Source organism: Excalfactoria chinensis, chromosome 24 (assembly GCF_039878825.1).
Source record: "Excalfactoria chinensis isolate bCotChi1 chromosome 24, bCotChi1.hap2, whole genome shotgun sequence".
NCBI classification, from domain to species: Eukaryota; Metazoa; Chordata; class Aves; order Galliformes; family Phasianidae; genus Excalfactoria; species Excalfactoria chinensis.
In genome coordinates, this window is record NC_092848.1 from 716,599 (window position 1) to 743,518 (window position 26,920).

Sequence of the window (26,920 nt, forward strand, 5' to 3'; positions counted from 1 at the left end):
GGCCAGGATAGGAGCCCGCCCGCCCCCCCCGCCTCTAAAACCACTAAAATCTCAACAACAACAACAAAAAAAAGAAGTCATCATCATAATAAATTGTGCCCCCCCCCCCCGCAGCGCCCGCCGTGCCCCCCCCGCCTGCACAGCCTACAAACCCCTCCAAACTTTTACAAAGGTTTTAAAACATATTTATAGATATTTATAGATATTTATATATATATACTTTGATTTCTTTCTCATTTAAATGACTCTGCTTCCTCGGTGGCGGGCTCGGCCGGGTTCCCCCCCCCTCCCACAATGGCTGGGCCGGGCCGGGCTGGCTGCGGTCACGGTCCCGTTTGTGCTGGTGCTGGTGGGGCCGGGGGGGGCGTCCCGGGGGGTCCCGCGCCCCTGAAATGTGAATCAACCAAAGCACTGCGGTGCCCTGGGGTGGGCAGGGCCGTGGGGTCGGGGGGGGGCAGCGCCGCTCCCGCTGGGTCCACTCCGGGTGGGGGTCCCGGGGCTGTGCTGGGGGGGGGGGGCTGCGAGGAGTCCGCCCCAAAGGGGGCTGCAGACGGACCCCCCCCACCTCAAGCTGTGTCCTGGTGCGTGTCGGACGTGGGTCACGGTGAGTGCGTGGCCGGGCTGCTGCGCGTGGAGCTGGGCGAGAGGCTGGGGCTGCAGCTGCCCGGGGGGGGCCCCAAACCTCCTGTGCGGGGACCACCCGGCTGCCCCCCCAGCGTGTCCATGCCCTCCGAGTTCTCCAGCATCTCCTGGATGAGCGGCGGCATCGAGCCCGGGATCTCCATCTTCAGGGTGATCACCCGCTCGGCGCCTGTGGGGGGTGGAATGGGGAGGGGGGGGAAGTCAGTGGGGAGGGGGCTGCTGGCACCGCATGAACTGCAGCCCCCAAATGGGCATCGCCAACCAGCAGCGCCCAGCCAGCAGCCCCACAGCAGCACCACACCACGAGCACCACAAACCAAGCGCTGCTCTCCCCACCAGTCCAGGGCTGAGAAACACAAGAGCTGTGACCCCCCCCATTATCACACACTGAGGAGGAACCCTCCCCCCCCCCAGCACGGCGCTGCCCCCCCCCATCACTCACCCTTGGCGCTGATGCTGCGTAGATCCGTGATCTTCATCAGCATCTTGGGGAACATGTGGGGCTTGTTGGGCCTCCTCTTCCTCACGTAGATCTTCAGCGCCTCCAGCAGCGGCTCCTGCAGTTTGTCCACCTTGTCGGGCTGCTCCAGGTCCTGCCGGTCTGTGTGGGGTGAGGGGGGGGAGGTTATGGGGTCTGTGCGCCCCCCAGTCCCGCTCCTCCACACCTGGTGCACCCAGCAGAGGGCGCAGTGATGAGGTGAGGAGGGGACGTTGGGGCTGTTATTGGTGAGGAGGGGATGTTTGTTACCGTGGGGTCTCTGGGAGCAGCCCTATGGCCGGGGATGCCCCACAGCCCCCCCCCCAACACCCACCCCCGCAGATGAGGCAGATGGCGCTCAGCAGCCCCGTCTCGGCGTCGTCCATCTCCAGCGGCAGCAGCTGGTTGGCGAAGGCGAACACCAGGTCGGTGAGCGGCCCGAAGCCGGCGTTGTGCATCTGCGTGCGGTTCAGCGTCAGCCCGTCCGAGAAGGTCATGGTGTCCTGCTCGGGGGTGTAGCGTGTGCAGATCCGCAGGATCTGGGGGGCAAAGGATGGGGGGGGGCTCAGCTCAGCACCCAACACCAGCCCCATCCCATCTCCATCCCGCCCCCTCCTCGCCCCCATCCCCACCAGGATGTCCAGGCAGGCGGCTTTGAGCAGCGTGATCTGGTCGGCGATGGTCAGCGTGGTGAAGCCTGGCAGCTGCTTGGCGAACTCCACCGTCTTGATGATGCACTTGGTGGACAACTCGCTGAACTTGTCCCACAGGTCGATGTCCAGCGACACGCGCTGCTCCGAGCTGTTGTTCTGCGGGCACAACGTTGCTCAGCTCCCCCCCAGGCTGAGCCATGATCCGCGCGTGGCCGCAGCTCCGTGTGCTCACCGTGGTGTATTTGCCCAGCTGGCACAGAGCGGGGAACGTCTCCTGGTGCGCCTTGCGGACCTTCTCGATCAGCTCCTCCACCTCGGGGGTGATGATGTAACTCTCCGAGCACTCCGTCTTCGGCACGTCCTTCTTCTTCTTATTGCGGTCGTTGCGGACGGCTGCGGGGTGGGAGCTGTCAGTGCCACCACAACAACCCCCCCACAAAGACCCCACAGCCCCGCTGTGCCCCCCACCCACAGATCTCCATTACAGCCACCTCAGTGTGTCAGTGCTGGGGGGACCTGGGGAGGGGAGGCAGCACTGTAGGCCCCACTGATGCCCCCCCTGTGGTGGGGGGTGCAGCCGGCGCCGTGACAACCGGCACAGACAGCGCCGTTTATCTCTGACATCATCCATCACGCGTTGCCAGGCAACAGGCGGCGCTGTCACACCAGCAGGGTGCTCCCCCCACAGCCCACCCCCCCCTTTCCAAGCCAACGGGGGCAGCCGGGATCACCCACAGCACTCGGGGCAGCACCCAGTGCAGGGTCAGCCCCATATCCCACCCATCCCATCCCATCCATCCCATCCATCCCATCCCACACTCACACTCCTTGGACATCCCGACCTCGAAGCACTTCTGCAGCCGGCAGTACTGGCAGCGGTTGCGCGTCACCTTGTTGATGATGCAGTTCTTGTCGCGGTGGCACGTGTACACCATGTTCTTCTGGATGCTGCGGCGGAAGAAGCCCTGGGGACACCCAGAGAGCCCTGCTCAGTGCTGGAACAGCATCATGACATGGCACAGCAGCACGGCATGGCACAGCATGGCATGGCATGGCATGGCATGGCACAGCATGGCACAGCATGGCACGGCACAGCACAGTGCCCCATAGCACGGCACAGCCACGCAGCGCTCACCTTGCAGCCCTCGCAGGCGCTGACGCCATAGTGGTACCCCGAGGACTTGTCCTGGCAGACGAAGCAGGGCTTGTAGATGCGCGGCAGCGGCGGCGGGGACGGCGGGCTGGGCACGATCTCCTCGGAGCTGGTGCTCTGAGTCTCCACGGCTGCAGGGAGGGATGTGGTCGGAGGCTGCGCACCCCAACGAGGGGATCACCCCAATGAGGGCCCACAAACCGCCCCCCCCAGTGATGGCTGTGATGCGCTGCAGTGTCACGGGGCCACATCGCCCACCAATGCAGCCCCACAGCCCCACAGCGCTGTCGGTGCCACGCTGTGCCCCACTGCGCCCCACAGCGCGGCGGCCAGGCAGGGGTTAAGCTCGGCTGCTCAGGATGTTTGCGAATGTTTTGCTTAGGGCCGAGCCAAGTAAACCAGTCAGACAGGATATGAAAGGCCGGGCCGGCGGGGAGCCCACACCGCACCCCACACAGGGACCCGCACCCCATAGAGGGCCCTGTGCCCCACATAGGGATCCGTGCCCCTCCGAGTGCTGTGCCCCATAGAGGAACTCGCGCTCCTTAGAGGGCTCTGTGCCCCACGGAGGGGTCAGCTCCCCGAGCACAGTCCTGTGCCCCACGGAGGGTCCCGCAGCACCACCGGCCACGTGGGGTGGCAGTGGGGCAGTGGGAGCAGCAGCGCTCGGAGGGGTCGGTGTGAGGGACCCCCCAGCACTGACTGTGCTCAGCGGTGACAGCACCGCCATGGGGACAAAGGGGACACAACGGCCCCCACAGCAACGCCATCCCCACGGCTCAGCCACGAGGCTGCAGTGCTGGGGGGGCGGCCATGGCGGGGAGACCAGCAGCTCCGCATCCACCACCGCCCCCCCCCGGCGCAGCCATTACCGCAGCCGCCGTCCTCCATCACCAACCGCCTCTGCCAGCTGATTTAGGGCCCTCCCGGCGGAGCTGCCGGCTGCTCACATCTGACGCTGCGGAGATCCGGACGTCTGCCCGTCCATCACCTCCCCATCACCCCCCCACCATGGGCTGGTGGCACCGCGGGGATCCCCGGCACCGGGAGCCCCCCATGGCAACATCACGGCTCGGGGAGCAACCAGCAGCACCCAGAGCTGCCGGGCACATGGTGGGGGGGGGGGGGTCAGCCCTATTCGGCCCCACATTGATGGGTGTCGGTGGGGACGTGATGGGTGCACACAGCCCCATGGAGCAGGGGGAGCCCCCCCAGCCTGCACAGCAGAGGGAACCAGCAGCCCCAGCTGGGCACCAGATGTTGTGTGCGCAGCCCCCGGCCGTCACCTCCAGCCCATCACCCCACTGACACACCATCAAACAGCCCCACTGCCCCGCACCCAACGTGGGGAGCACCCAGGGGCTGCAGGTCGTGCAGGGCTGTGACGCACCGCGACACCCCACGTGGTTTTGGGGCAGCGCAGCCCCCCCCAGGGCACGGCGATGCCTCGGGTTCCCTGCAGCAGCACAACCTGCAGCTCAGCAGCTCCGTGAGAGCAGCCGCGGGGTGACACGGAGCTGCCGGGGAAACTGAGGCACGGCCGGGCTGTGGGGCACAGCAGTGGGGCACAGCAGTGGGGCACAGCAGTGGGGCACAGCGCCAGGACGCGGCCGGCCCCACAGCTCACAGCCCCACAGCTCAGGGTCACAGTGACCCCATGGGGCAGCAAAGGGGCACCGCGGCCCGGCGAGGGGGGCGGGGGGGGGCGCTGACCGTGCGGCCGCTTCAGGAGCAGAGGGGTGGGAGGGGGGGGAGAGGGGGGTCTCATCGTGCCGCTTCCAGCGGGATCGTGGCCCCGCAGCCCCCCCGGCCCGGCCCGTTGCCCTCCCTGCAGACAAAGGCCCCGCGTGCGATCGCTCCCATCGCAGCACTGAGGTCGGGCGGCCCCGAGACAATGGGGGCAAATGTGGGGGGGGGTCGCAGCCGTCAGCCCCCCCCACCCCAACACCGGGCGCCGCCGCGGGGAGGGACCCGCCGCCCCAACCATCACCGCACGTGGAGCGGGGCCGGGGGGGGCGGGGAGCGTGGGGACACCCCCACATCGGGAGCGGAACCGAGCGGGGGCAGCGGGGGGGGCAGCGGGGATCCCGCACACACGGAACAGCGCGAGGATCCGCTCACGGGGTTGGGGGGGGGGGGGCGACATTCCCGGCGTGGGGGGCGGGGAACCCGGGGGGGCTCAGCAGAGAAATGGGGCAGGGGTCGGCACGGCGCACACACACAGCGCACATAGACAGCACAGAGCACACACACATACACACACACATACATAGTACATACATACATAGCACACACACACACACACACACACACACCTCCCGACCCCCCCCCGCGCTCAGCACCGCACGCACAGCCCAGCCCCCCCCCTTTCCATGCCTGCCCCGCTCCCCGCACATCGCCCACACCGCGCACGGCGCTCTGCCCCCCCCCCCCCCCGCACTCCCCCCCCCCATCTCTCCGTCCCGGTACGTACAGCGGCCGGAGATGCCCCATTGCGGGTCGCGGCGCGGGGCGGCGCGGGGCGGGGGGGGGCACCGCGGCAGCAGACAGCCCCGGCCGGGCCCGCAGCAATCCATGCGGAGGAGGGGCCCGGGGGGGGGCAGCCCCGCCACCTCCGCGCCCTCCGACATCGGACCCGCCGCTCCCGGGGCCGCGGCCCCCCCTCCCCTTTCACCGCCCCCCCCCGGCGGGGTTCGGCCCCCGGGGCGCCCCGCGCCGCGCTGCCATCACCGCCCCCCGGTGCGACGGAGGAGGGGAGGGGGGGCGGGGGGCGGGGGGGGGGGTCGGGGGGCGGTGAAGGCGCAGCCCCGCGGCTTCGCGGCCCCGGTCCGTCCGACGGAGCCGCCCGCAGCCTTAACCCGCACCGCGCCGCGCTCCTCCGCCCCCGCCTTCCTCCCCTCCTCCTCCTCCTCCCATTTCTCCTCCTTCCCCTCCCAGCTCACGGCCCCGGGGGGGGGGGATGGAGGGGAGGGGGCTGCAACATCCCCCCCATTGGCACGCGGTGACCCCCGGCTGAACCCGAGGGGAGGGATCACCCCGGGCTGACCCCCCGCCCCCCGCGTGTGCACGTGTGTGTGTGTGTGTGTGTGTGTGTGTGTGTGTGTGCAGGGCATGCAGGTGTGATGTGGTGCAGCTGCACAGCTCAGTGTGTGCACGCTCCTGCAGCACACACACACACACACACACACACACACACACACACAGCAGGCACACACGTGTTGCACTCCCACATGCTTGCACACGCACGGTATGCACACGTGTGCAACCCCACAGTGCAAGGTTGTGCAAACAGCACATGGAGCTGTGCACTCTGCTCTGCAGGGAGAGCATGGAGGCAGCCAGGGGGTGTGCACACGTGTGTGTGTGTGTGTGTGTGTGCAGGGCAGTGCTGTTGCATTGCCTCCATCCATGCAGGCTGTGCTGAGCCAGCAGCTCTGCGAACAAAAGCTGCTCCAGCTTCCTGCAGCCAAATGACAAATGTCTGCTGTGAGTCACTGCAACGCGGGGGGAGAACAGCAACGGGCTGCAGGGAGATGCATGGCACAGTGCAGTGCTGCATGGCAATGGGCAGTGCTGCATGGCAGGGTGCACTGCTGCATGGCACTGCATGGCGTTGCATGGCAATGTGTGGCACTGCATGGCCACAGCACATCCACAGCACTCCTATGGTACATCCATGATACATCCATGCTATACACATGTCACATGCATGTTACACACATGTTGCACGCATGTTACATACATGTCACATGCGTGTTACATACATGTCACATGCGTGTTACATGTATGTCACATGTGTGTTACATGCATGTCACATGCGTGTTGCATACATGTCACACACATGTTGCATGCATGTTACATCCATGACAAATACATGTTACAGCCATGACAATTCCATGCCACTTCCACGGCACATTGGTGTCACTGTATGACCACAGCACATCCACAGCACTGCATGGCCATGGCACAGCACGGCACAGCACGGCACACATTGGCACAGCATGGCACACATAGGCACACATGGGCACACACATGTGGCACAGCAGGGCCGTGTCCCACACCTCCTCACCACTTCCAGCCCTGTGGGGATGGCAGGAGGCTGGCAGGATCCCCCCCACTGCCACCAGGGGGGGTCCCCATCCCCTCCCCCCTCTGCCCTCCCCCTCCCCTGCAGGGCCGTTCCCAGCTCAGCTGACAGTGATGGAGCGCTGTGCCCTTATGGGCCGTCCCCATCTCCCCTTCCCCCCCTCCCACCGCCCCCATCCCGGCCCCCTGTCTCTCTCCCTGCATCCCCTGCTCAGCCACGAGCACGTTTTGCTCATTAATTGTTAACAATTCATTAATTCCGGGGAGCGGCGGCGGAGCAAAGGAAACCTGAGCTGCTGGGGTTGGGTGACGGCGCGGCCCCCCCAGCACAGGGGGGGGGGGGGATAACGGGGACACCCACCCCACGGGATGGGGGGGTTCAGCTGAGGACGGCACCGGGGAATGGGGACGGACAGAGGGGATGGACAAGGGGACCCCAATGCGGTGCCGGGGGTCACACAAAGCTCCGCTATGGGGGAGAGGAGGGGACCCCCCCGGTGCAGCGCTGCACTGCAGCTCTGAGCCGACAGCTGCGTGCATGAAGGCGTGCCCTCTTGCACACGTGTGTGCAGCACTGCAGGAGCTGAAGCGTGTGTGCATGCACAGCTCTGCACCAAATGCCCTCCAAAGGCAATGGGGGCTCCCGCAGCCGCCCCCCACCCCACCCCAGGACCGCAGCCCTCCCCGGTGCCCCGCCAGGACGGGGTCAGAGGGAAACTGAGGCACGGCCGTCCCCGTTCCCAGCCTTGAGGGGGGGGTGATGAAAGGGGACGGTGCCCCCCCCGCCCCGTTCCCACAATGCGGCGCGGCGGGAACGGCCCCCGAGCGAGGCGGGGGAGGCACCGCACCCGCCGCCACCACCCAGCCGCACAACTGGTCCCACTGGGTCCCACCGCGCCGGGGCGGCTCCGGCGGGGGACATTGCCTGCAGCACGGCACTGCCAGGACCTGCCCTGAGCCCCGGGCATGGGGGAGCCCGGCACGCCCCGACACTGCAAGGCCTCCCCGACGGCGGGCGCCGCGGGGCACCCATACGGCACCAGGGCACCTATATGGCACCAAGGTACCTATATGGCACCTATATGGCACCAGGGTACCCATACACACCAGGGCACCTATATGGCACCAAGGTACATATATGGCACCAGGGCACCCATACGGCACCAGGGAACCTATATGGCACCAGGGCACCTATATGGCACCAAGGTACCTATATGGCACCAGGGCACCCATATGGCACCAGGGCACCTATATGGCACCTATATGGCACCTATATGGCACCTATATGGCACCTATATGGCACCTATATGGCACCAGGGCACCTATATGGCACCAAGGTACCTATATGGCACCTATATGGCACCAGGGTACCTATATGGCACCACGGTACCCATATGGCACGAGGGTACCCATATGGCACCAGGGAACCTATATGGCACCAAGGTACATATATGGCACCAGGGCACCCATATGGCACCTATATGGCACCAGGGCACCCATACACACCAGGGCACCCATAGGGCACCGCTCCATGCTGCACCATGGGAACACACACGGCTGTGTGCAATAGAAGCTTAACCCCATCAGCATGGGGACACCCAGCAGCCCCCCAGCCCGGCCCTATGGGATCGGGACCCCCCTGCCCCCCATGCCCCCATACTCACTGGCAGGTGATGGCGTGCTGTAGCCGCTGACGGGCAGTTGGTGCTGGATGCCAGGCAGTGAGCTGGGTGGGGAGAGCCCCCCCAGCATGTGGGGGAAGAAGAAGGCGTAGGGGGTGACGGGGTAGCCGTTCAGGTGCCCCCCCCCGGGCGTGGGGCAGGAGCTGCTGTTGCTGGCCATGGCGGAGCCTCCGGTGCTGGGGGGCACTCAGGCGGGGGGCGCGGGGGGCCGAGCAGAGCATGGGGCTGTCCTGGCACGGAGCGGCTCCAGGTGCTGCGGGGGGAGCAGAGAGAAGAGGTTAAATGGGGGCACAGAACCCAGCACCGCCCCGTGCCTCAGTTTCCCCACATCGCAGCCCGGGGGGGCACAGCGGGGCCTGTGCTGCCCCACAGATCACTGCAATCCCCCTTAGCAGCACCGCGCTCATCCCGGCTTAACGGCCCCGATGGGGGGGGAGCACAACGCGGGGCAGCCCCGGCCCCACACCTGGATGGCGGGGCACAGGGACGGGGCGCACGGGGTGACCGCGGGGGGGACGCGGGGATCCCCCTGGACGTCCCACATCAGCGCAGCTGCAGGCACGGATCGAGTCGCGGTTCGGCTGCGGGCACGGCCGGAGCGCTGCGCCACATACAACGGGAGGGGGGGACGGCGGTGGGGAGGGGGCCGCGGGTTTCACAACGGGGCCCGGCTGTTTATTTAAGCGCTGGCGCGGGGCCCGGCGGGGGATGTTTATTTGCCGAGCTCTGGCTGCGGCCCCGCGGAGGCGGAAAAGGATCCCGAGGAACAAGGCTGGGCCGCACGGGGAGGGGCGCGGCGCCGCGGGACCCCCAGCGGGAACCCGGGACCCCCAACGGCCGCGGGGCCGCACGGCTCCCACGGGGGGGTCTGCGAGGGGAAAGGGGGCGGCGGACCCGGCCGCTACATCGGGTGCTGCGGAGCTGCCCGAGGGCACCGAGCAGGGACGGCCCCCAGGGGGACCCCGGTGCCAGCGCCGCGCGGGGGCTGCCAACCCCCCTTCGCTGCGATACCCGGGGGGGGGGGCGGGCGGCGCGGGAAGAGCTGTTTATGTTCGCGGGTGCCAAGTGCCGCCGGGCGCAGCGCCAGCCGCGCGGGACCATTCACTCCACGCGCTGCCGGCCCCCCCCGGCCCCGTCCGCCTCCCCCCCCCCCCCCCCCCCCGCAGGGCCGGCACACAACGCGGACCCCGCCCGCACGACGCGCCGTCCCGACTCGGGGCGCTTCGGGGACCCCCGGAGCGGCAGCACCGCGCCCGGCGGCGGACGGAGCCGCGGACCCCGCGTGGGCAGCTGCCAAAGAACCGGGGGGGGGGGGTCCCGCACAGCCGGCCCCGCGCTCGGCTCCCGCAACGGCCGGACACGCGGTGGCTGCCCGTGCCGCCCCCCCCGCCTCCTCCGGCGCCTTTTCCTCCAGTCCCCCCGGCGGAGCTGGACGGGACGCGCAGCTTCCTGGAATCCGGCGCCTCGTTCCAACCCCGCACGGAGCGGCCAAGTCCGGCCCCGCGTCCTCCGCCCAGACCGGGGGCGGCCCAGGGGAGCGGGCGGACGGACACGCGGATCCCGGCCAGGCCGCACCTCGGACTCAGCGCCGCCCCGACGCGCGGATTCCCCCCCCCCCCGGCGCCGCCCCGTTCCCGCAGCACGGCGGGGTTCCGCTCGCCGCCCCGCAGCCCCGAACCCGCGGCGCTTCCTGCCGCGCGATGGCAGCGCCGGATGTGACACGGAGCGGTGGGGCCGCCGCCCTGAGTGTCTGTGTGTCCCCGCTGCCCCCGCCGACCCCCCCCCCGCCCCCTCCCGGCTCCGCGGGGGCACCGGGGCCGCGCCAACCCCCCCCCGCCCCCCCCCGCTCCCCCCGGCCGGCCCAGCCCGGCACGCCCGTGCCCGCAGCTTCCCCTCGCCGCTCTCGATTCCCAGGAGCCGCGGTTTCGGTTCGGCCCCGTGTCCCCACGTCCCCCGTGGCACCGCCAGCCCCGAGCTGCCCCCCCCCCGCCCTCCATAACCCCGCTCAGAGGACGTCGCCACCCGCGTCCCCACGCGCGCATCCCGCTGACGGACACCCCGCCGCGCAGTGGGGATGTGGATGTGGGGGGGGGGGTGTTGCGTGGGCGCGGTGCCCCCCGTGGCGCCCAGCCGCTGCCTCCCCCCCCCCCCCCCCAGGCAGAGCAGGAAGCGCCCCATCAGCCGCCTGCGGCCGCAGCCCGCGGTTTCCTCGCTGCTGTCAGCGCTGGGACAGCCTCGCACGCGAGCTGCACGCGGCCCCCCCCCCATCCCCCTCCTGCTGCCCCCCGTCAGCGCCCCCCGGGCTGGGGGCGGCTGGACCCCCCCCCCACATCCCCGCGGCGCCGCGGCCGTGAGTCACCGTCACGTTTCTCACGTCCCCGGGCAGCCGTGATTCACACCAACGAGCCCCGCCGGCGCGGCCGTGGGGTGGGCGCGGGGGGCCCGGAGCCGCGGGGCAGGGCTGGGGGCTGCGGGCCGAGCGCGTTGGCCTCGCTCGGCCTTACGGAGCCTCGCGGCACCGCCGCCGTCCCCGAGCAGGGATCGGGGGCTCAGCACGCACCGCACCCCCCCCCCCCGGCAGCCGCCTCACGGCGCGGGGCGCATCGCCGCGGCACCGCCGGTGCCCGCAGCCGGGCAGGAGCGACGCGCTGAAATTCCACCTGTCGCGGCCGGGCCGGCTCCGGTTACACCGGGAACACGGAGCTCCGGTTACATCCCCGCCAGCGCCGCGCCGTCCCCGGGAACAGCTGCCCGGCCCCACCGCGGCCCCCGGCCCCGCCGCCCGCTTTGGTGCAGCACCGGCCCCTGCGGGACATCGGTGGCCGCACGGCGGGTGTCACGGCGCCCACGGGCTCCCGGTGCCGCTCGCAGCACCACGGCGGCACCACCCAGATGCTCGTCGGACTTGGCCGCACCCGCGGGCACCGCCGGCACCGCGCGCCCTCAGGGGCCATCAGTGCCCGCGGCGTGACGGCACCGGGCACCGCGCTGCGGGAACCTCCGGTAGCAGGGTTAGCAGGGCGGGCTGACACGGCCTTGGGTGGATGGACGGCAGGACGGGCAGCACGGCACAACGACACGGAGCGGGGCACCCGCGGGTGGGATGCGGGCAGCCCGTGTTGGGGCACGGCGCACACCGGCTCCGGGATGGCGGTGGGCACCGAACGCACGCGGCCACGAGCCGCCCCCCCCCCCCCCCAACCCGCTGAGCCGCCGGCGGCCGCACGGAGATTAACCCATTTTCTGTAAGCAGCACATGTGGCACCACGGATATCGGCGCGGCCCCCCCGGCACCGCAGCCCCCCCCCAAACACGGCACCGCCGTCGGTGACAGCGCCGCGGCGATGACCCACAAAGGGAGGGGGACACGGAGCGCAGCTGTCCCCGCGCCCTGAGCGTGGCACGGCGCCGAGGCCCTCGGTTATAAATAGGGCCGGAGGTGAATCCCAGCGCCGCGGGGCAGCGCTGCCATGGGGACACAACGGGGACACAACGGGGACACGGTGGGGACACCCGGGCGGGACGCGGCACACTCAGCCGCCGGCCCCTCCGCGCCGCCCGAAGGCTGCGGTGACACCGCGGGGACACCCGCACCACCACGGGGACGGCGGGGCCGCCTTGGGCACGGGGGTCCCCGCGGCCGTGTCACGCAGTGCCACGCGTGTCCCCGCCCCAAGGTCACCCCCAAGGGCAGGGCGCGGGGCCGCAGTGACATATGGGACCGCAGGGCCGCTAAGCCACGGGGCCGTCACCCGCTAATCCGGACGGGGCGGCCCCGCGGGCAGATGGTGCCGTGGGGACAACGGGACCCCGAAAGGGACGAGCCCCAACAACCCCACAGCCGGGATCAGCCCAACGCCACAACGGGGTCAAAGGTCAAAGATGCGGGGACAGCCAGAGGGGGTCCGTGCTGGCGGCCACCGGGGGCTCCCGTCCTAAGGGGGGGGTCACACATAACAACCCCCCCCCAACCCAACGCCCCCCCCTTGATCTCAGGGGTCCACGCACCGCTCAGTGCCCCCCCCCCCCCCCCCGGGCACCGCTGTGTGGAGTTGGCCGGGTCTCAACCGCCCCCTCCGCGGCCCCCGCCTGAGTGAGCATCTGCTGCCGTGCGCCGGAGGGGGCGATGGGGGGGGGGGGGGGGGAGCAGCAGCCGGACCCCCTCCCCGGCCCCCGCCGCCCACCCGCGCTGTCAGCCGGGCAGAGGGATGGCTTCCTCCGCGGGACCGCCCCCCCCCCCTCGGCCAGGAAGTGCCGCAGACACCGCGCGCCGCCCCCCCCCCACGGACCCCCACCCGGGGGTGTCCCCCCCCCCCCCCCACCAACACAAACAGCCCCACGCACCGGCACTGACCGACCCACGCAGCCGGCGCGGAGGCAGCGCCCTGCACCCCCCCAGGACTCCCCCCCCCCCCCCCCCAAAAAAGGGGAAGCGGTGGCTGCGTGCCTTTCCAACCCCCCCCGGTGCCAGGAGGGGGCCTGGGAGGGGGGGGGGGCGGCACAGAGCAGGGATGGGGGCTCAGCGCACACCGCACCCCGTCCTGCAGCGCCCACATCCAACGCGGGGAGGAAGGGACCCCCCCAGCCTGAATTCGGATGTCCGAGGAGAACGGGGGGAGGTCCCAGCGCTGCAGGAGCGGGGGGGGCCTGGAGCATCGAACCCAGGAGAAGCCCCCGAGTCTACAAAGGGAAAAGATGCGGCCATGAAGGGGGGGGGAAAGGGGGCAAAACCGTCAGGAATCCCGGGGGGGTCCGCAGCGACCGGCACCCATTGAGCCCCCAAATCCAGTGCTAAGAGGGACGGACACCCCCACAGCAACAGCCTCCAGCTGGATGGGAGCTGGGAGGGGGGGGCGCCCATCGCAGGAGCCCCCAGTGCTAAAAATAGGCCGGGAAAAGCGAGTGGGGTCTGCAACCCCCAGAGCAGAAAGGGAAAAAGGGGGGGGGGGGGGGGGGGAGTCCCGGTGCACCCCCCGTTATCACTAAGGGGGAAAACGGGGGAGCAAAACCTTCCCGAACCGCGGGGGGGTCCCGGCACCGCGACCGGAGCAGCCCCGTCTCCGCAGGGAACCCCCCCCCTTCCCGAGGAGCAGCCCCTTATGGGGGGGGGGGGCAACCAGCGCCGCCGGGGGCGCTCGGGGGGGGGGGGTCAGTCCGGCTCGGGGCCGCGTTGGGCGGAACGCGGCGTCGCTCCGCGCCCCCCCCCGGAACACAATGCGGCGGGAGCGGTACCTGCGCGCGGCGCTCACGGCCGGGACGCTCCGGGTAACGGCGGCTGCATGGCGGCCAGCGGAGAGCAGAGCGGAGCCGAAGAAGGACGGAACGGCCGAAGGGAAGCGCTCGAAGGGCTCAGGGCGAGGAGGCGGCGGCCATCGCGAGTCATGTGCTCGAGGGGGAAACTTTACCCGGGGTTGGGCCGGGCCGGGCGGGGCTCAGCCCGGGGCGCAGCGGCGGCGGCGGCGGCGGCGGCGGCGGAGAGAGGGCGGGAGGGCGCGCGCCGCCCCGCCTCCCGCTGGCCCCGCCCCCTTTCGGCGTAGCCCCGCCCACCTCTTTGGCCCCGCCCCCGCCGCGCTCTCACTCGCCCCCGCCGCCCGGCCCCGCCCCTCCCGCCAATGGGGCGCCTTGTGGGCGGGGCGGCGCTGCGCACGGCGCTTTGAAGTCGCGGGAAAGGCGGAAGGGGAGAAAGTGGGTGCGCGCGCCGCGCCCGGGGGAGGGGGGGGCGCCTTAAAGGGGCCGCGTCTTCACGTCCATCTCCCCCTCCCCGCCATCATCCCTCCCCTGTCCCACCCCCTCCGCTGGGAGGGGTCTGAGCGGCTCCCTGGCTGCTCGCTCGGGGCCCGGTGGGGACAGTTCCTCCCCGAGGGAGGAGGGATCTCACGTCTTCCACGAGGGACGGGGAGGTCACACGGGGGGGCAGCCCGAGCGTGGAGGAGGGGGGGGGCTGTACCGTGGTGTCCCTGGAGGAGAGCACTATAGGGGGCAGGCAGCGGGGAGAGGGCAGCTGAGATAGAGGGGAGAGCTGGAAGGGACCTGGGGGGGACCCCGAGCTGCCTCCGTGGGCTGCAGGGATATTGAGAGCCCACACTGGGGGCAGCAATGGGGTCTGCAGGAGCTACAGTGCGAATCTGGGCTCGGGGCTGCACGGGAGGGTAGAAGCAGACACACGGACAGGCAGAAACACGGACACACATGGATGGTACACGGGCTGACACACACACAGACACACGGAGCTGTGTTGTGAATCACGGTGCTGCTCCCATTACCAAGGCACAGCACCCACCATGCTGGGACAAGGGAGCAGCAGCACAGCACAGCACAGCACAGCACAGCACTACACTGCACTGCCCAGCACTGCCCTCACACCGCACAGTGCCTCAGTTTCCCCACCGCACACCGCAGGCTGGGCTGGTCCCTTCTGCAGCCCCCTCCCCACGCAGCACAGCCAGGCCCGGCCGCCGCCATGCGCTCAGCCTGGAGGAATGCACCAAATCACTGCCAGATGCACACAGCCCCCCGCCCGGCCGGGCCCCCCCAGCCACCCCCAACCCCCCACAGCACCAGGGGGGGCCACGTCTGGCCACGCGCCCCTATGGGATGCATCCACGGGGTGGGTGCGGGTGTCCCCGTGCGGGGTCACGCAGGGTCGCGCTGTGCCCCCCGTCCCCGGTGCCCATCAGGGGCGCAGCGGAGCGGAAGCGGCTGTCAGATGGAATCTGGGTGCCGGCGGTGACAGCGCAGCAGGAGGGGACCGTGCCCGGCCACGTGGCTGCTTATGTAAGGAGAGTGCAAGGGAGGACAGCGAGGCGCTGGGGACACCAGCAAGGGGACACGGGGCCCCCACCGTGCCCGTGGGCACAGACAGCAGCACCGAGCGGGGGGGCACGGGGCGGTGGGTGCCACGTTCCCTTTGCCGTCCCCATCCCTATGGGATCCCCAGGTTGTGCCGCTCAGCGCAGGTTGGCCGCGGCCTTCTGCTCACATCCCCTGTGCCATCATCAATGTGGTGCTATGGGGGGGCCCACAGCAGCGCGGTGCCACCCGCATCACAGCTGCGTCACTGCGGTCACACACGAGGCCACCGCTTCCTTCCAGGCACCGCCACCACCGGGGCTGCGTCACACGGTGGGGGGGCACATGGGGACACCCCCCCACCCCCCACAAGGGTTTGGCCCCACAGCGTGGGGACAGGTGATAAAGGACACCAAGTGCTGGGACTGGGAGCAAAGAGGAGGCAACAAGATCTGTCCCCCCTCCCTCTATGGCTGCACATGGCAGGAACACGGACCAGCCCTACAGGAGAGCAGCACCTTCTGGGCTCATCCCAACACCCCCGGGCTGGGGAGGGGGAGTGTCAGAGGTGGGGGGGGCAGAGTTTGGATGGGGAGGGGTGATGGCAGGGATCGGGGCACCCAGACATTGCAGCCCCCCCCATCACTGCAGCCCCGCGCCCCCCCCCCCGCAGCCGGGAAGCTGCAGAATTAGGTCAGCGCCGCCGTTATTTAACACGAGTGGAGGAGCTGGGGGGAGGGGGGGGCTGAGAGGCCAAGTGGAGCCAGCCCTGAGCCCACGGGATGGGGACACGGAGCCCACGGCAGCAGCACAATGAAGGAGGACTTTATTAGGGCCAGGAGATGGGGGGACCCCCAGGTATCCCCCCAACCTTGGGGTCCCTGCACAGCTCCGATGGAGCCATCCCCACACACCAAGGCTGGGGGGGGCACGGGGGGCTGCAGCAGGCACCACCCTCCCATTAACAACAATTAATAAAATAATAATGATAAAACCTCATACAATTGACTCCAGGCTGGGAATCGCATCGAGTGTCTGCAGTGCCACCACGCTGCCATGGGGCCACCAGACCACAGCGCTGCCAGTCATGGGGCTGGAGGGGGGGGGGCTTAGAGCAGCCCCCGAGCCAGGATGCTGCCCACCAGCGTGGCGTCCTGCAGCGTGTGCTGTGCCTCCTCCTCCTCCACCTTCAGGGACACCTGGAGGGGGACACACAGCGCTCAGCTCCATGGGGTCATTACACCGGGGCTGCCCCCAGAGCTGCCCCCAGAGCTGCCCCCATACCTTGGTGAGGCGAGTGTCCTTGGCACGCTTCAGCTCGAGCACACCGCGGGACTCCAGCAGGGTGACCAGGGACAGGCACTCCGCCTGGTCCACCGCGGGGAGCTGCTGCCGCCGGCACACGCGGCTGTAGGCGTCGTGGAGCTGGGAGGGCAGCGAGTGTTAATGCAGCCAGGAGATAATGGGGACAGCGGGGAGACCAGGGACATCAAGGGGACCCCAGGGAGGACACTGCAGATCATGGGGACCACGGGGAACCCTGAAACGCTGGGCACCTCGGGGACGATGGAGACTGTGGGGAACCCAAGGGACGGCCACCACTCACCTTGCCCAGGGTGACCTGGCGTGTGCGCAGGTGCCGGGTGAGCAGCAGCAGGGAACACACCAGCACCTTCTGCTGCAGCGGGAACGCATCACCTGCCCCAGGGCTGCCCGGTGCCATCCTGTCCCCAAACACCTCCGAGAGGACACGGGACACCTGCGGGAGCCCCACTCTCTTGGGGACGGGGCACGGTGCGGCTGTGGGGTCACCTGCAGAGGGGCGGAAGGGCTTCAGGCACCACGAGATGGGAAGAGACACGGAGTCCCCAGATGGGAGCACGGGGTCGGTGCCCCTCCTGGGGTCGGTCACTCACCACCAGGCAGCGGCTGCAGCAGCGTTTGGCTCCGCACGTCCAGCTCCACCAGCTCCACAGCGCGCCTGAGGACACAGCCCTGTTAGCACCCAAAGGTGGGCTCGGACCCCCCCAGGCCTCACCACAACACCGCACTGCCCCCAGCATGTCGCACTGCTGTGGGCCCCCCACATCCCCACGCTCAGGGCTGGGAGAAGCGGGGAGGCTCCATAGCAGGAAGTGCTGGGGAGCAGCAACGGGGCTGTGCAGCACGGCTGGGCCTGGCCCAGCATCACCAAATGCTGTGGGTCAGAAAGGCCCCCCCAGCCCCGCACCCACCTGCAGACATCGAGCGCTTTACGTGCATCTCCAGACACAGCCGAGACCTTCCTGGCACAGAACTGCAGGGCGCTGGGCTCCAGGACGGGGCTGCCCTGCAGCTGCTCCAGGCGGCCGTGCAGGATGGCGGCCAGCTGCTCACGGCTGTACGGGGTGAAGCGCAGCAGCTGGGGGGCGGGCAGTGGGGGTTGGTGCAGACGTGCCAGCAGGCGCTCGGTGAGGTCCAGTGCGTTGGCCAACCCTACAGTGCACAGTGGGGTGAGGAGGGCAGGGGGGTCCGGTTTTGGGGCCGTGGGGCTCCAATTTATAGGGGCTGGGAGTGAGTGCTCACCAATGAGGACCAGGCGGGAGCCGGGCAGCCGTGGCCACTCGAAGATGGTGTAGAGCACATCCTGCGCCCTGCTGCCCAGCTGGTCCATCTCATCCAGCACCAGCAGCCTGCGGGGCACACCATCAGCCCACAGCCCCACTGGGGACACCCAGCCCGGCCGTGCCCCCTCTGTCCCCTTCCACCCCCCAGTACGTGACTCACAACATGGGTCCTTTGGCCGTCATTGCCCGCTCCAGTCGCCGTACCAGCTCCCTGCCGCCCGCCCCGGCCGTGGGCAGCCCCAGCTGCTCCGCCACCGCAGGGAACACGGCGTGGGCGCTGCTCAGCGCCATGCAGTTCAGCACCGCGCTGCGGCTGCCCGCCAGCTCGTCCTGCAGGGATGGGGCAGTGTCACATAGGGGTGTCTGCATCCTGCTGCCCAACATATATAATCCCATAGAAGCGCCCCATGTGCTCGTTCTGAGCCTCTTATTGAAGGCACCGCAACGCCCAGGAGCACAGTTAGGAGCAGGAAATGGGATCCCAAAAGTCACCCTGAGAGCACAGGGACCCCAAAACTTGCCCACGCCAGGCCCGGAGCTAAGGCCGGATGGGACGGCCCCCCTCCCCCATTCTGTGTCTCTCACGCACCCCGCAGTCCCGCAGCACGCAGCTCACACACGCCGTTTTCCCGGTGCCGGGTGCTCCCGCAATGTAGAGGCTGCCGGGGCGACGCGCAGCCAGGTGGTCCCGCAGGAAGAGCCGGATGGTGCCCACCTCCCGCTCACGGCCATGCAGGCGGTCAGGCACCGCCGCGTGCAGCACCCGCTTGGCCTGTTGGTAGCACGTTCCTATGGCAGGGGTGGGAGAAAACAGGGGGGTGAGGGCGGGCTGAGGCTGCACACAGCTTAAAGACGGGCCGTGCCGACACACACACACGCACCTTCCTGCCTGAAGAGGCGGCTGCGGGTCAGCCCTGCGCTGCGGCCCGAGCCCTGCGGCGTCTCCTGCCCGCGCTGCCGGCCGGCCGGCCCCGGGCTGCTCGGCTTTGCTGGGGAGGCCGCGGGGTCCCTGAAAAGCGCCCGGCAGCCGCGGTTCTCCTTGCAGCGCTTGGCCGGGGAGCACGGCGTGGCGTGGGGCACGTTGCACAGGTTGTCATCGCCTGCAGGAGCCGAGCTTCGTGTGAGCGGGGGGACGCGGCAGCACCACGTCGCGGTGCCCCCACCCAGGAGGGGAGCGTTCCTTACCCAGGCGTTTGCGGGGGCTGAGCGGCAGGGCTGTGCTGCGGGGTGACAGCGGGACGGGGCCGGGCTCTGCGGGGCGCGGGGACAGCGGCGAGAGGCTGAGAGCTGCGGGGTCTGCGGGGTCGGGCTCGGCCGGAGGGGTCTTGGCCGGGACGGCGGCGTTGCAGCGGGCGCTTCTTCGCCGGGGGAACGCGATGGTGGCCTGGAGCTGCGGGCGGGCGACGGACATGGCTGCGGCCCTGCGGGGATGGGAGCGGTCACGGCGGGAACCACCCCGCCGCCCCCCGGGCCGCCCCGCTCCACAACCAGCTCCCCGCAGCCCCCGGCCCCACAGCGGCCCCCTCACAGTTCCCAGCCCTGCTCCGCGCACCGCAGCGCGACCCGAAACGGCTGCGCGTATCCGACAGCCCCGCAACTCTGCCCCCCAGATCCGCACAGCGCTGTCCCCCACGTGCCCCCAGCCCCCATTAATTCCCATTCCCAGCCCCCAGCCCCAATTCCCGGCCCCACCGCACCCCGCTCACCCTCTCGCGCCAACTCCCTCAGCTCCGCACTTCCCGCCACCAGCCTGGCCAGGCCCCGCCCCCGTCACTCCATTGGCTGAGTCTCAATGGCGCCGGCGCCAATCGCGAGATCTCGCGCCAAACCTCCTGCGGGGCGGGGCTCCGAGCGGCCAATGGGCGGCAGCGCGCGGGGCGCGCCGGGAGGCACGTGCGGGAGCGCGCCGCACACCGGGAGCTGTAGTCCGCCGCGCGGGAACCCAGCCCCCTCCCTCCAACCCACACCGCAGCCCCCCCCGCCCCATCAGCGCCACGCTGCACCTTTATTACCTTTATTTAACCTCATTCCAAGCTCTCGGCTTCCCCCCTCTCCCTTTTCCATCCCCCCCCCATATCCGAGCGCTCAGCGGGGCCTTTTCTGCCTTTATTTCCCCCAATCGCTGCCCCCCCCCCCCCCCAACCCGGGGCGGATCCCATGTGGTTCCGAGCGGCCCAACACCGCGCACTTCCGGTTCGATCCCCGCCGCAGCTCTACGACGTCCCGACCCGTTTCCCGACCCGCCGGTCCGTGCGAAGCCAAAGGGCCGCAGCCCCCCCCGCCCCCGGCCCGCTCCCCTTCCGCTGCTCCCGGCTCCCAGCCCACGTGGACCCCCCCCCCGAGGCCCGGCCCGTGTCCGTCGGTCACAGCGGCTGCTCCCGGCCCTGCCCGGTGTGTGGAGCGCGGGGTCCAACCTGGGGCTGCGGGGTGGGCGGTGCGGGCGGGCCGGGGGTGTCCGCAGGTCGCGGAGAGCCGGAAGTGCCGGGAGTTTCTCATGCAGGTCGGTGGGGGCGGGAGGTGGGGAGGGTCCGGCTGAAGAAGGGGGAGCAGCTCCGTGGCTGCGCTCAGCACCGACCGCCGGCGCATCTCGCTTTCACCTGGGGATGGGGGGCAGAGGAGGAGCCCCGCGCGTGGCTGCGAGGAGAAAGCGTGGTGAAAACCAGGCCTGCCCCCACAGCCCCCCCCCTTCGTGCCGCTCCAGAGCTGCGATGTGAGCAGCAGCCGCTGCGGCACGCACAGAAAGCTCAGAAAGCTCAAAGCTCGGGGCCTTTCAAATGCACATTAAACATTCATGGCTCTAAAAATAACCCAGCGTCCCGCTCTCCCCTGAGTCCCCCCCGGGATCCGCAGGGCTGGCACGCTGCAGCAGCACGGCAAGGGCGCTCCGTGCAGGGATGTGCCGCAGCCAAGAGGGGCTGATGGGGATGCAGGCAGTGCCGGGGCAATGGCGGGCTCCCCAAAGCCATCTGCCCCACACCAGCTCTTCAAAGAGCCGTCCCTGCAGAGCCCTCCAGCACAGGAACATCCTGTGGGCAGCGAGCTGCCAGCACTGCCAGCATCCCCGGCAGCACAGGGAGCACAGGGGAACAGCCACAGCACTGGGATGGGAGCGGGACAAGGACAGTGGGTGGCTCTGCTGCCACCTCCTGCCTCCCGAGCACTGCAGGGCACGGTGGGGAGCGCAGGATGCTGTGCCCCTACCTCTGTTTGTTTTGCTGGGGTAGATTCTCTGGAAGTATTTATATTCTTCTGGGGCTGGAAAGTCTTCGACGGGGTGAAACGAGTATTTGGATTCAAAGTCATCTGCGGAGAAACAAAAACCGGGCAGGTCAGGTGCGGGCTGCAGATGGGAGCCAAGGCCGAAGCGCTCAGCTCTGCCTGGGACCCCCGGGGCTCCCCCCATCCCTCCCCACACACAGCCCCACTCACCCAGGAATGCTCTGACGGTGGCAATGGAGTCCCGGTGCCCGTTCCTCACCGGTGGGGGGGGTGGGGGTGGCCCGGCAGGCGTCCGGGTGGGCGGTGGGGGCGGCTTCCCACGGCTGGGGGGCTCAGTAGAACCATGCAGTCTGTAGGGGGGTGGGGGCGGGGGGGCGTCACGCCCCCCATTTCGCAGCATGGGTGGTGGGGGCGGCGGGGCTGCAAGGAGAGCGGGGTCAACATCTGAGCAGTGGCACAACCGGAACGACAGCAACATCCCCCTGCCCTGCAGCCAGGACAGGGACATCCCCCCTGCCAGCCCCAAGGGTGGGGGAGAACAGGGCCAGGTGGGCACAAGCCCCCAGCCCTCAGCCCAGAGGCCGAGCTGACCCAGGACGGTACCAAAGCAGCGGCCCTGCTGACCCCCCCCTCGCTCCCACCAAAGTACAGTGGCAGGTCGTGCTCCTCATTAGGCTAATTACACACAGACTGAGGCAGCGGACAGCAGAGTAACTCAGCAGAGGATTCTGGCAGGGTCTGAAGCACGGCGGCTTGGCAGGAGCCCAGGCTGGAGCTGTGGGCTGGACACGGAGCCCAGCAGCAGGCGGGGGCACTGGGACAACGTCATCCCCACTCCCAGCAGTGGGACAAGGAAGGGGCTGCACAGTCACCTCTTGGGAGGGGGCCACGGCACCACCGGTGTGCACACATGAGACATCGTGACTGCATCGGGGCGTCTGAACCTCTCAGTGCCAAATCCAGCACACAGAATGGAGCTGGAGCATTCCTGAGGCTCCGCTGCAGCTGTCACCGCCCCAGTGACATTTAGGAAGCTCAGGGGAAAAGCCACAGTGTGCAGTTCCAGGATGCTCTTCTCCCACCCCAGGAGGACACGGTGGCTGCGTGTGCTTGAGCTGCACAGCCACAACCTACTGCCAGCAACAGACACGAAGAGCCAGACGCAACCAGGGCTGTCAACAACCCAGAAGCCACCCCTGGGGTCGATCTCAATGGCAACTGCCCTGTGCGAGCAGAACCACCTCACCGCTTCCCAGCACCAACGGCTGCCCGGGCATCTCCCAGCAGCCACAAACAGCCCAGCCACAACGGGGCCCAGCAGCAGAGCTCTCACCTGCACCACGGCTGGGGGGGTCTCGGGCTGGCGGCGGGGGGCGGCTGCTCTGGAGGGACGGGGAGGCCGAGGCAGGTGGCGGCGGCGCGAGACCCCGCAAGGGACCCGGCGTCTTCCTGTGCAGCGAGTTGTGCCTCTGTGGCAGCTCCGGGGCAGACTCGTTGATGGGGCTGGAAGGGCCGTTGGGGACGCCGGGGGGTTGTCGGTAAGGGGGCGGCGGGGGGGCGAGGGACTGGTTCTGAGCACCGGACCCCGTTCGGATACTGACTGGGGAGGGCGGGGGCTTGACGGGCGGAGGGGCGGGGGGTCCATCCCTGCCAGCAGGCGCTCGCTGTCCCGGGGTGGGCGGAAGGGGCTTCTCCCGGTTGTAGGAGGAGACTTTGGGGCCATGTGCAGGCGGGGGGGCGGGCGGCGCGGCGGCTCGGCGGCCCGGAGGGGGAGGCGGCGGGGCGGACGAGCTGTGCTTCATGCCGGTGCCACCCGCGGTGCCGGGCCGGGAGAGGTCGGGCAGGGACGGCCGCTGAGTGCGCGGCAGCTCCGGCGGAGAGGCCCGGCTGCCGTCAGAATCATCCTGAGGTCGGCTGCTGCTGGCCGGCACCGGGGGCCTGGGGGCAGCGGCTCTGCAGCCGGGAACTTGCAGGGTCTGCTTCCCAGAGCTGTCTGCGGGGAGAGAAAGAGCAGTGAGCCACCAGGCACAGCGAGGGACGGCGCGGCCCCTGCTCGGGGCAGCCTGCCCGCTCTGCGGCGAGGGCCAGACCGCGGGGAGTGCTGTCTGGCACAGGCAGGGAGCTGGCACCGCGCACAGCCACACGCAGCTCCTCTCACCGCTTGCTGCCTTGCTGGAAGGCAGGCTGCCACAGAAAATAGCAGCAAGGAGCGTTCAGCAGCGCAGGCAGCACTGCGAGGAGGGCGGTGTGCTGGGGATGCCGAGGCACAGAGAACACCGCTCGTCTGCGGCCGCACGTGGGGGCAGTTTGGGGTCCCTGCTGATCACCGGCCGAATGTCCCATGCAAACACGGCAGATCCTCAACCCTTTCCTGCTCGGGGATCTCCAGGGAGCCCTTCACTAACCACAGTCTGAGGGCCTTTACCTGAGCTGTCCTTTGCTCCCACGGGTCTGAGCTTGGGCACACCCCCTTGGAAGAGGCCTCCTTTGGGCTGGATGGCAGCTGAGCTGGAACCGTAGCTGCTGCCGCCACTGCCCTTGGGCTCTGGAAGGACAGAGGCACAGAGGTTATACTTGGTGTAGTCGGCTCCTCCAACCAGGAGCCACTGGTGAGTACATGGCTGAGGGCCCCGAGCCCACCCTGAAGTGCAGAGCAGCACCCAGCGTGGGGGACATGCCAGGGGGATACTCACTCTCTAGGATCGGGGCGCTGCGGTCATTGATTTGTGTCACCTTCTTTAGCTTGGTCCCTTTACAGATGTCCTGCAGGAGGGCTCCGCGCCCACGCTGCTCCTCTCGGCTCAATTTTGGTGGCTCTGTGTTTGCCTGCAAATGAGAAGCCTCTTAGCAGCAGCTCACCTGCATGCACGGCAAGCCCAGCCCAGTGCAGAACAGGCACAGCTCAGCCAGCCCTTCCCATTCCTGCCCCACTGAGCCCCACAGACCCCAGCTCCTGCACCCTCAACCCACAGCTGAGTCCAAAACAAGGGACACAGAGGCACAGCCACGGGTTGGAGGGGATCCAGAAGCACAGACAAGAAGCAACAGGTACAGCCAGGCCGGTACGGGTAACACGGACAGATGGCAGCACGCCGAGGGAAGCCCTTACCTGACTGAAGGTGGGGGGTGGGGGGGGGCCGGGGGGTGGCGGCGGCGGGGGTGGGATCGGCATGGTGGCCCGGCTGCGGCTGCTCAGTGCTGGGGATGAGCCTGGTCATTCATGCCTGTGGGAAGGGAAGAAGCAGTCAGGACCGAGGGGAAAGAAGAGGAGAAACACCTTGCACCTGGGGCTATAGCCACACAGAGGCCCCAGGGCTCCTGCCCCAGCACATTCCCAACCCGGTGCTGTTGTCCCATGCTTGGGTGGCAGCAGGCATATCGTGTCCAATGTACCAACCCCACAGACGTCCTCAAAGGTGTCTGTGTGAGCCAGCAGCCAACAAGCAATTCCCAGCACAGATCTAATTACATCGCAACCCACCTGATCCCCAGTCGCTGCCATCCCCTCCACAGCTCAGCCCGAGCGGCTCTCAGCAGTGCAGCTCACGGTCCAGGTTGGACTCAGAGTGGGGACAGGAAGGAGCCTGAATCAGCAGGAGGTGCTGGCTGGGCTCGTGCCTGTGACAGCAGCAACACGGGTTGTGCCACCCTGGCAGCTCAGGGAATAGGAATGCAGTGACGGGAGGCCCGTGTGCAGCCTGGGACTTCCAGGTGTCCCTCCCCAGAGCAGCAGCTTCTGCCTCAGGGAAACCCACCAACATCAAGCAGGAGCACACGGGTCTGCACCCGCACCTTTTGCCTCCTGATCCTGTATCCCCAGGCTACAAGAGCAAAGCAGCCATCACCATGTTTACACAAACGTTATTTCTTTTACAGACCCCTTCTCACCTTCTACAATAAACTACAATTTACTGCTGCTGCAGCACACGGAGTCTAAGACACGATCAGGTCCATCTTCAGGCCACATCCACGCTCCATATCATTGCAGAGCACGGGGATGCATCCCTGCAGCACCACGGCAATGCCAGCAGCTCCCTCTGCCCTCCAGCCAACTGCCAGCACTCTGCAGCGTGAGAAAACAAGTACATAAATCACCTGCAATTAAAAGCAGCCCTTCTGCTGGGTGAGAAGCTCCTCAATGCAGCCTTGCAAGAAAACATCAGGAGACAGAGGGAAGCAGCAGCCAGCCTGCAGCTCCAGCCCTCATCTCTCACACCGGAGGGCCCCTCTCTGCCCTGTCCCAGCAGGGTGAGACCAGCAGCACCTGAGGGTGGGTATCCCATAAAGACACCCAGGAGGAGCTGCTGCCCACTGGAGCTCCTTCCCTGCACAAGTGGGAGCAGCTCTGTGGCACCAGGTCAGCAACTGCAGGTGGTGAGCAGAGCAACGTGCCGGGGCTCCCACTGGGACTCGTGTGTGACGGGCTGGAGCCAGCAGCCAGCACAGGCACAGCGCCAGCACCGTGAGCTGCGTGAGACACGTCTGCCCCGCTGCACACCTCACCATGACTTGGAGTCACAGCCAGAGGGATGCTGCAGGGGGAGCACAGCCATGCAGAGCCCATCTGCCCACATGGCTGGAGAGGACAGGGAAAGTCCCACAGCAGTGTCACCTCCTGAGGTCGCAGCTGAGGAGAGGGGCACTTCGACAAAGAAAGCCATGAGTCACTCTGCCTTATCTCACATGGCCCTGAGCTGCTGCCTTGCCGAATGCTGCATCCAGATGAAGGCTCTGACCTAGAAGTGCGAGGAGTTTAAGCTAAAGCAGCTTGAGGATAAAGCGGAGCCAAATTCCCCAGAAACGGGTCATTTCGTTGCAGCACGCAGCCCCGGATCAGCAGCAGAGGTCACATTGAGAAACAACAATCCACAGGCACCCAACGCCACACATGGCAGCACCCACCACTCCAAGCCATGAGAAACACCGGGCTGATAGCTATCTGTCTCTAACAAAGCCCACATCCTTAATGCTCCTGAGGACAGATAGGCTGATAAAGACAGGGAGACACAAGCTACAGCCTCCAAGGGTGAAAAGCCCACAGGGTTCTCCCGGCGCTGCTCACCACCCCTTGATGTCTCAAGTAGGTCTGATGGAAACCGGGTGCTTTGAAACAATGCCGCTCAGACAGCGGCTGCTCTGCATTTCCCCCCTTTGTTCCTCAGCACCGCAGCTCCTTCCCCTGAGCTCTGCTGAGCTCCATATGCCGCAGCAGCAGCTCGTTGCGCTCACAGGGAAAGTGATTTGGAAGACGTGAATCAGGGCAGCGTGAAAGGCAGCCGTGAGATCAAAGCGGTCTCGCAGGCAGGAGGGGCGGGCTGGCACCTCGGCTCTCCTTCAAGATACAAACAAGAAGCACTGAGCTGTGAGAACACCGGGAGGAAGGCGAGGTGTGAAAAGCCATCGCTCCAGAGGAGCTCCCTGCAGCCGAGGCGGCCCTGCAGAGCACAGCTCAGCACCCACCAGGGAGCAGCTCTGCTGCCACAGCCCCCCCCAGGCTGCGACTGGGGCTCAAGGTGCCACCAAAGCCCAGTGTTCCCTCCCATCGGGACGCAGGAGCCGAGATGTGCTTGCAGGCATTTTGCAGGGCCCTCCGTGCCCGCTCCTGACAGCAG

General features: G+C 68.4%; 3 protein-coding genes across 5 annotated transcripts; all 3 read right to left on the reverse strand.

The window, feature by feature from the left end:
• Nucleotides 1-456: 456 nt before the first annotated feature.
• Nucleotides 457-14,182, reverse strand: RARA (retinoic acid receptor alpha). 2 transcript variants are annotated; one of them, XM_072356790.1, is made up of 9 exons: nucleotides 13,927-14,182; nucleotides 8,677-8,947; nucleotides 2,909-3,057; nucleotides 2,597-2,738; nucleotides 2,006-2,166; nucleotides 1,753-1,929; nucleotides 1,455-1,659; nucleotides 1,085-1,243; nucleotides 457-811 (listed from the first exon to the last, which is right to left on the reverse strand). In XM_072356790.1, exons 2-9 carry the CDS (start codon nucleotides 8,852-8,854, stop codon nucleotides 600-602), a joined length of 1,383 nt encoding a protein of 460 aa, XP_072212891.1. In that variant the 5' UTR covers nucleotides 8,855-8,947; nucleotides 13,927-14,182; the 3' UTR covers nucleotides 457-599. The 2 variants fall into 2 exon arrangements, with proteins under 2 accessions (XP_072212891.1, XP_072212892.1); XM_072356791.1 differs by lacking the exons at nucleotides 8,677-8,947; nucleotides 13,927-14,182 and adding an exon at nucleotides 5,400-5,605.
• A 1,997-nt stretch (nucleotides 14,183-16,179) lies between these two features.
• On the reverse strand, nucleotides 16,180-19,977 carry CDC6 (cell division cycle 6). Its single transcript, XM_072356635.1, has 11 exons — nucleotides 19,796-19,977; nucleotides 19,275-19,510; nucleotides 18,971-19,189; nucleotides 18,679-18,878; nucleotides 18,250-18,419; nucleotides 18,049-18,155; nucleotides 17,718-17,958; nucleotides 17,400-17,464; nucleotides 17,090-17,295; nucleotides 16,768-16,908; nucleotides 16,180-16,682 (listed from the first exon to the last, which is right to left on the reverse strand). The coding sequence occupies exons 2-11, from the start codon at nucleotides 19,498-19,500 to the stop codon at nucleotides 16,593-16,595; spliced, it is 1,665 nt and encodes a 554-aa protein (XP_072212736.1). The 5' UTR covers nucleotides 19,501-19,510; nucleotides 19,796-19,977; the 3' UTR covers nucleotides 16,180-16,592.
• Nucleotides 19,978-20,166: 189 nt separating this feature from the next.
• WIPF2 (WAS/WASL interacting protein family member 2) lies at nucleotides 20,167-25,366 on the reverse strand. 2 transcript variants are annotated; one of them, XM_072356559.1, is made up of 9 exons: nucleotides 25,197-25,366; nucleotides 24,790-24,926; nucleotides 24,418-24,532; nucleotides 24,002-24,134; nucleotides 23,734-23,853; nucleotides 22,642-23,301; nucleotides 21,519-21,728; nucleotides 21,291-21,392; nucleotides 20,167-20,723 (listed from the first exon to the last, which is right to left on the reverse strand). In XM_072356559.1, the coding sequence occupies exons 3-9, from the start codon at nucleotides 24,478-24,480 to the stop codon at nucleotides 20,683-20,685; spliced, it is 1,329 nt and encodes a 442-aa protein (XP_072212660.1). In that variant the 5' UTR covers nucleotides 24,481-24,532; nucleotides 24,790-24,926; nucleotides 25,197-25,366; the 3' UTR covers nucleotides 20,167-20,682. The 2 variants fall into 2 exon arrangements, with proteins under 2 accessions (XP_072212660.1, XP_072212659.1); XM_072356558.1 differs by lacking the exon at nucleotides 24,790-24,926 and having other exon boundaries at nucleotides 20,168-20,723.
• Between the last annotated feature and the right edge of the window lie 1,554 nt (nucleotides 25,367-26,920).

What these genes read in the sequence shown, in the direction of transcription:
- RARA (XM_072356790.1), bottom strand. Translation starts at nt 8,854, where the DNA reads ATGGCCAGCAACAGCAGCTCCTGCCCCACGCCCGGGGGGGGGCACCTG. An exon ending in GGTCGGGATGTCCAAGGAGT is followed by an intron (nt 2,167 to 2,596) that starts GTGAGTGTGGGA and finishes CCCACCCCGCAG; the next exon opens with CCGTCCGCAACGACCGCAAT. An exon ending in CCGCCTGCCTGGACATCCTG is followed by an intron (nt 1,660 to 1,752) that starts GTGGGGATGGGG and finishes TTTGCCCCCCAG; the next exon opens with ATCCTGCGGATCTGCACACG.
- CDC6 (XM_072356635.1), bottom strand. Translation starts at nt 19,500, where the DNA reads ATGTCCGTCGCCCGCCCGCAGCTCCAGGCCACCATCGCGTTCCCCCGG. An exon ending in CCGCCTCTTCAGGCAGGAAG is followed by an intron (nt 18,879 to 18,970) that starts GTGCGTGTGTGT and finishes CCCCTGCCATAG; the next exon opens with GAACGTGCTACCAACAGGCC. An exon ending in GCTGCAGCCGCTGCCTGGTG is followed by an intron (nt 17,296 to 17,399) that starts GTGAGTGACCGA and finishes GCCCCTCTGCAG; the next exon opens with GTGACCCCACAGCCGCACCG.
- WIPF2 (XM_072356559.1), bottom strand. Translation starts at nt 24,480, where the DNA reads ATGCCGATCCCACCCCCGCCGCCGCCACCCCCCGGCCCCCCCCCACCC. An exon ending in CACCCCCCACCTTCAGTCAG is followed by an intron (nt 24,135 to 24,417) that starts GTAAGGGCTTCC and finishes TCTCATTTGCAG; the next exon opens with GCAAACACAGAGCCACCAAA. An exon ending in CAGCGCCCCGATCCTAGAGA is followed by an intron (nt 23,854 to 24,001) that starts GTGAGTATCCCC and finishes CTGTCCTTCCAG; the next exon opens with AGCCCAAGGGCAGTGGCGGC.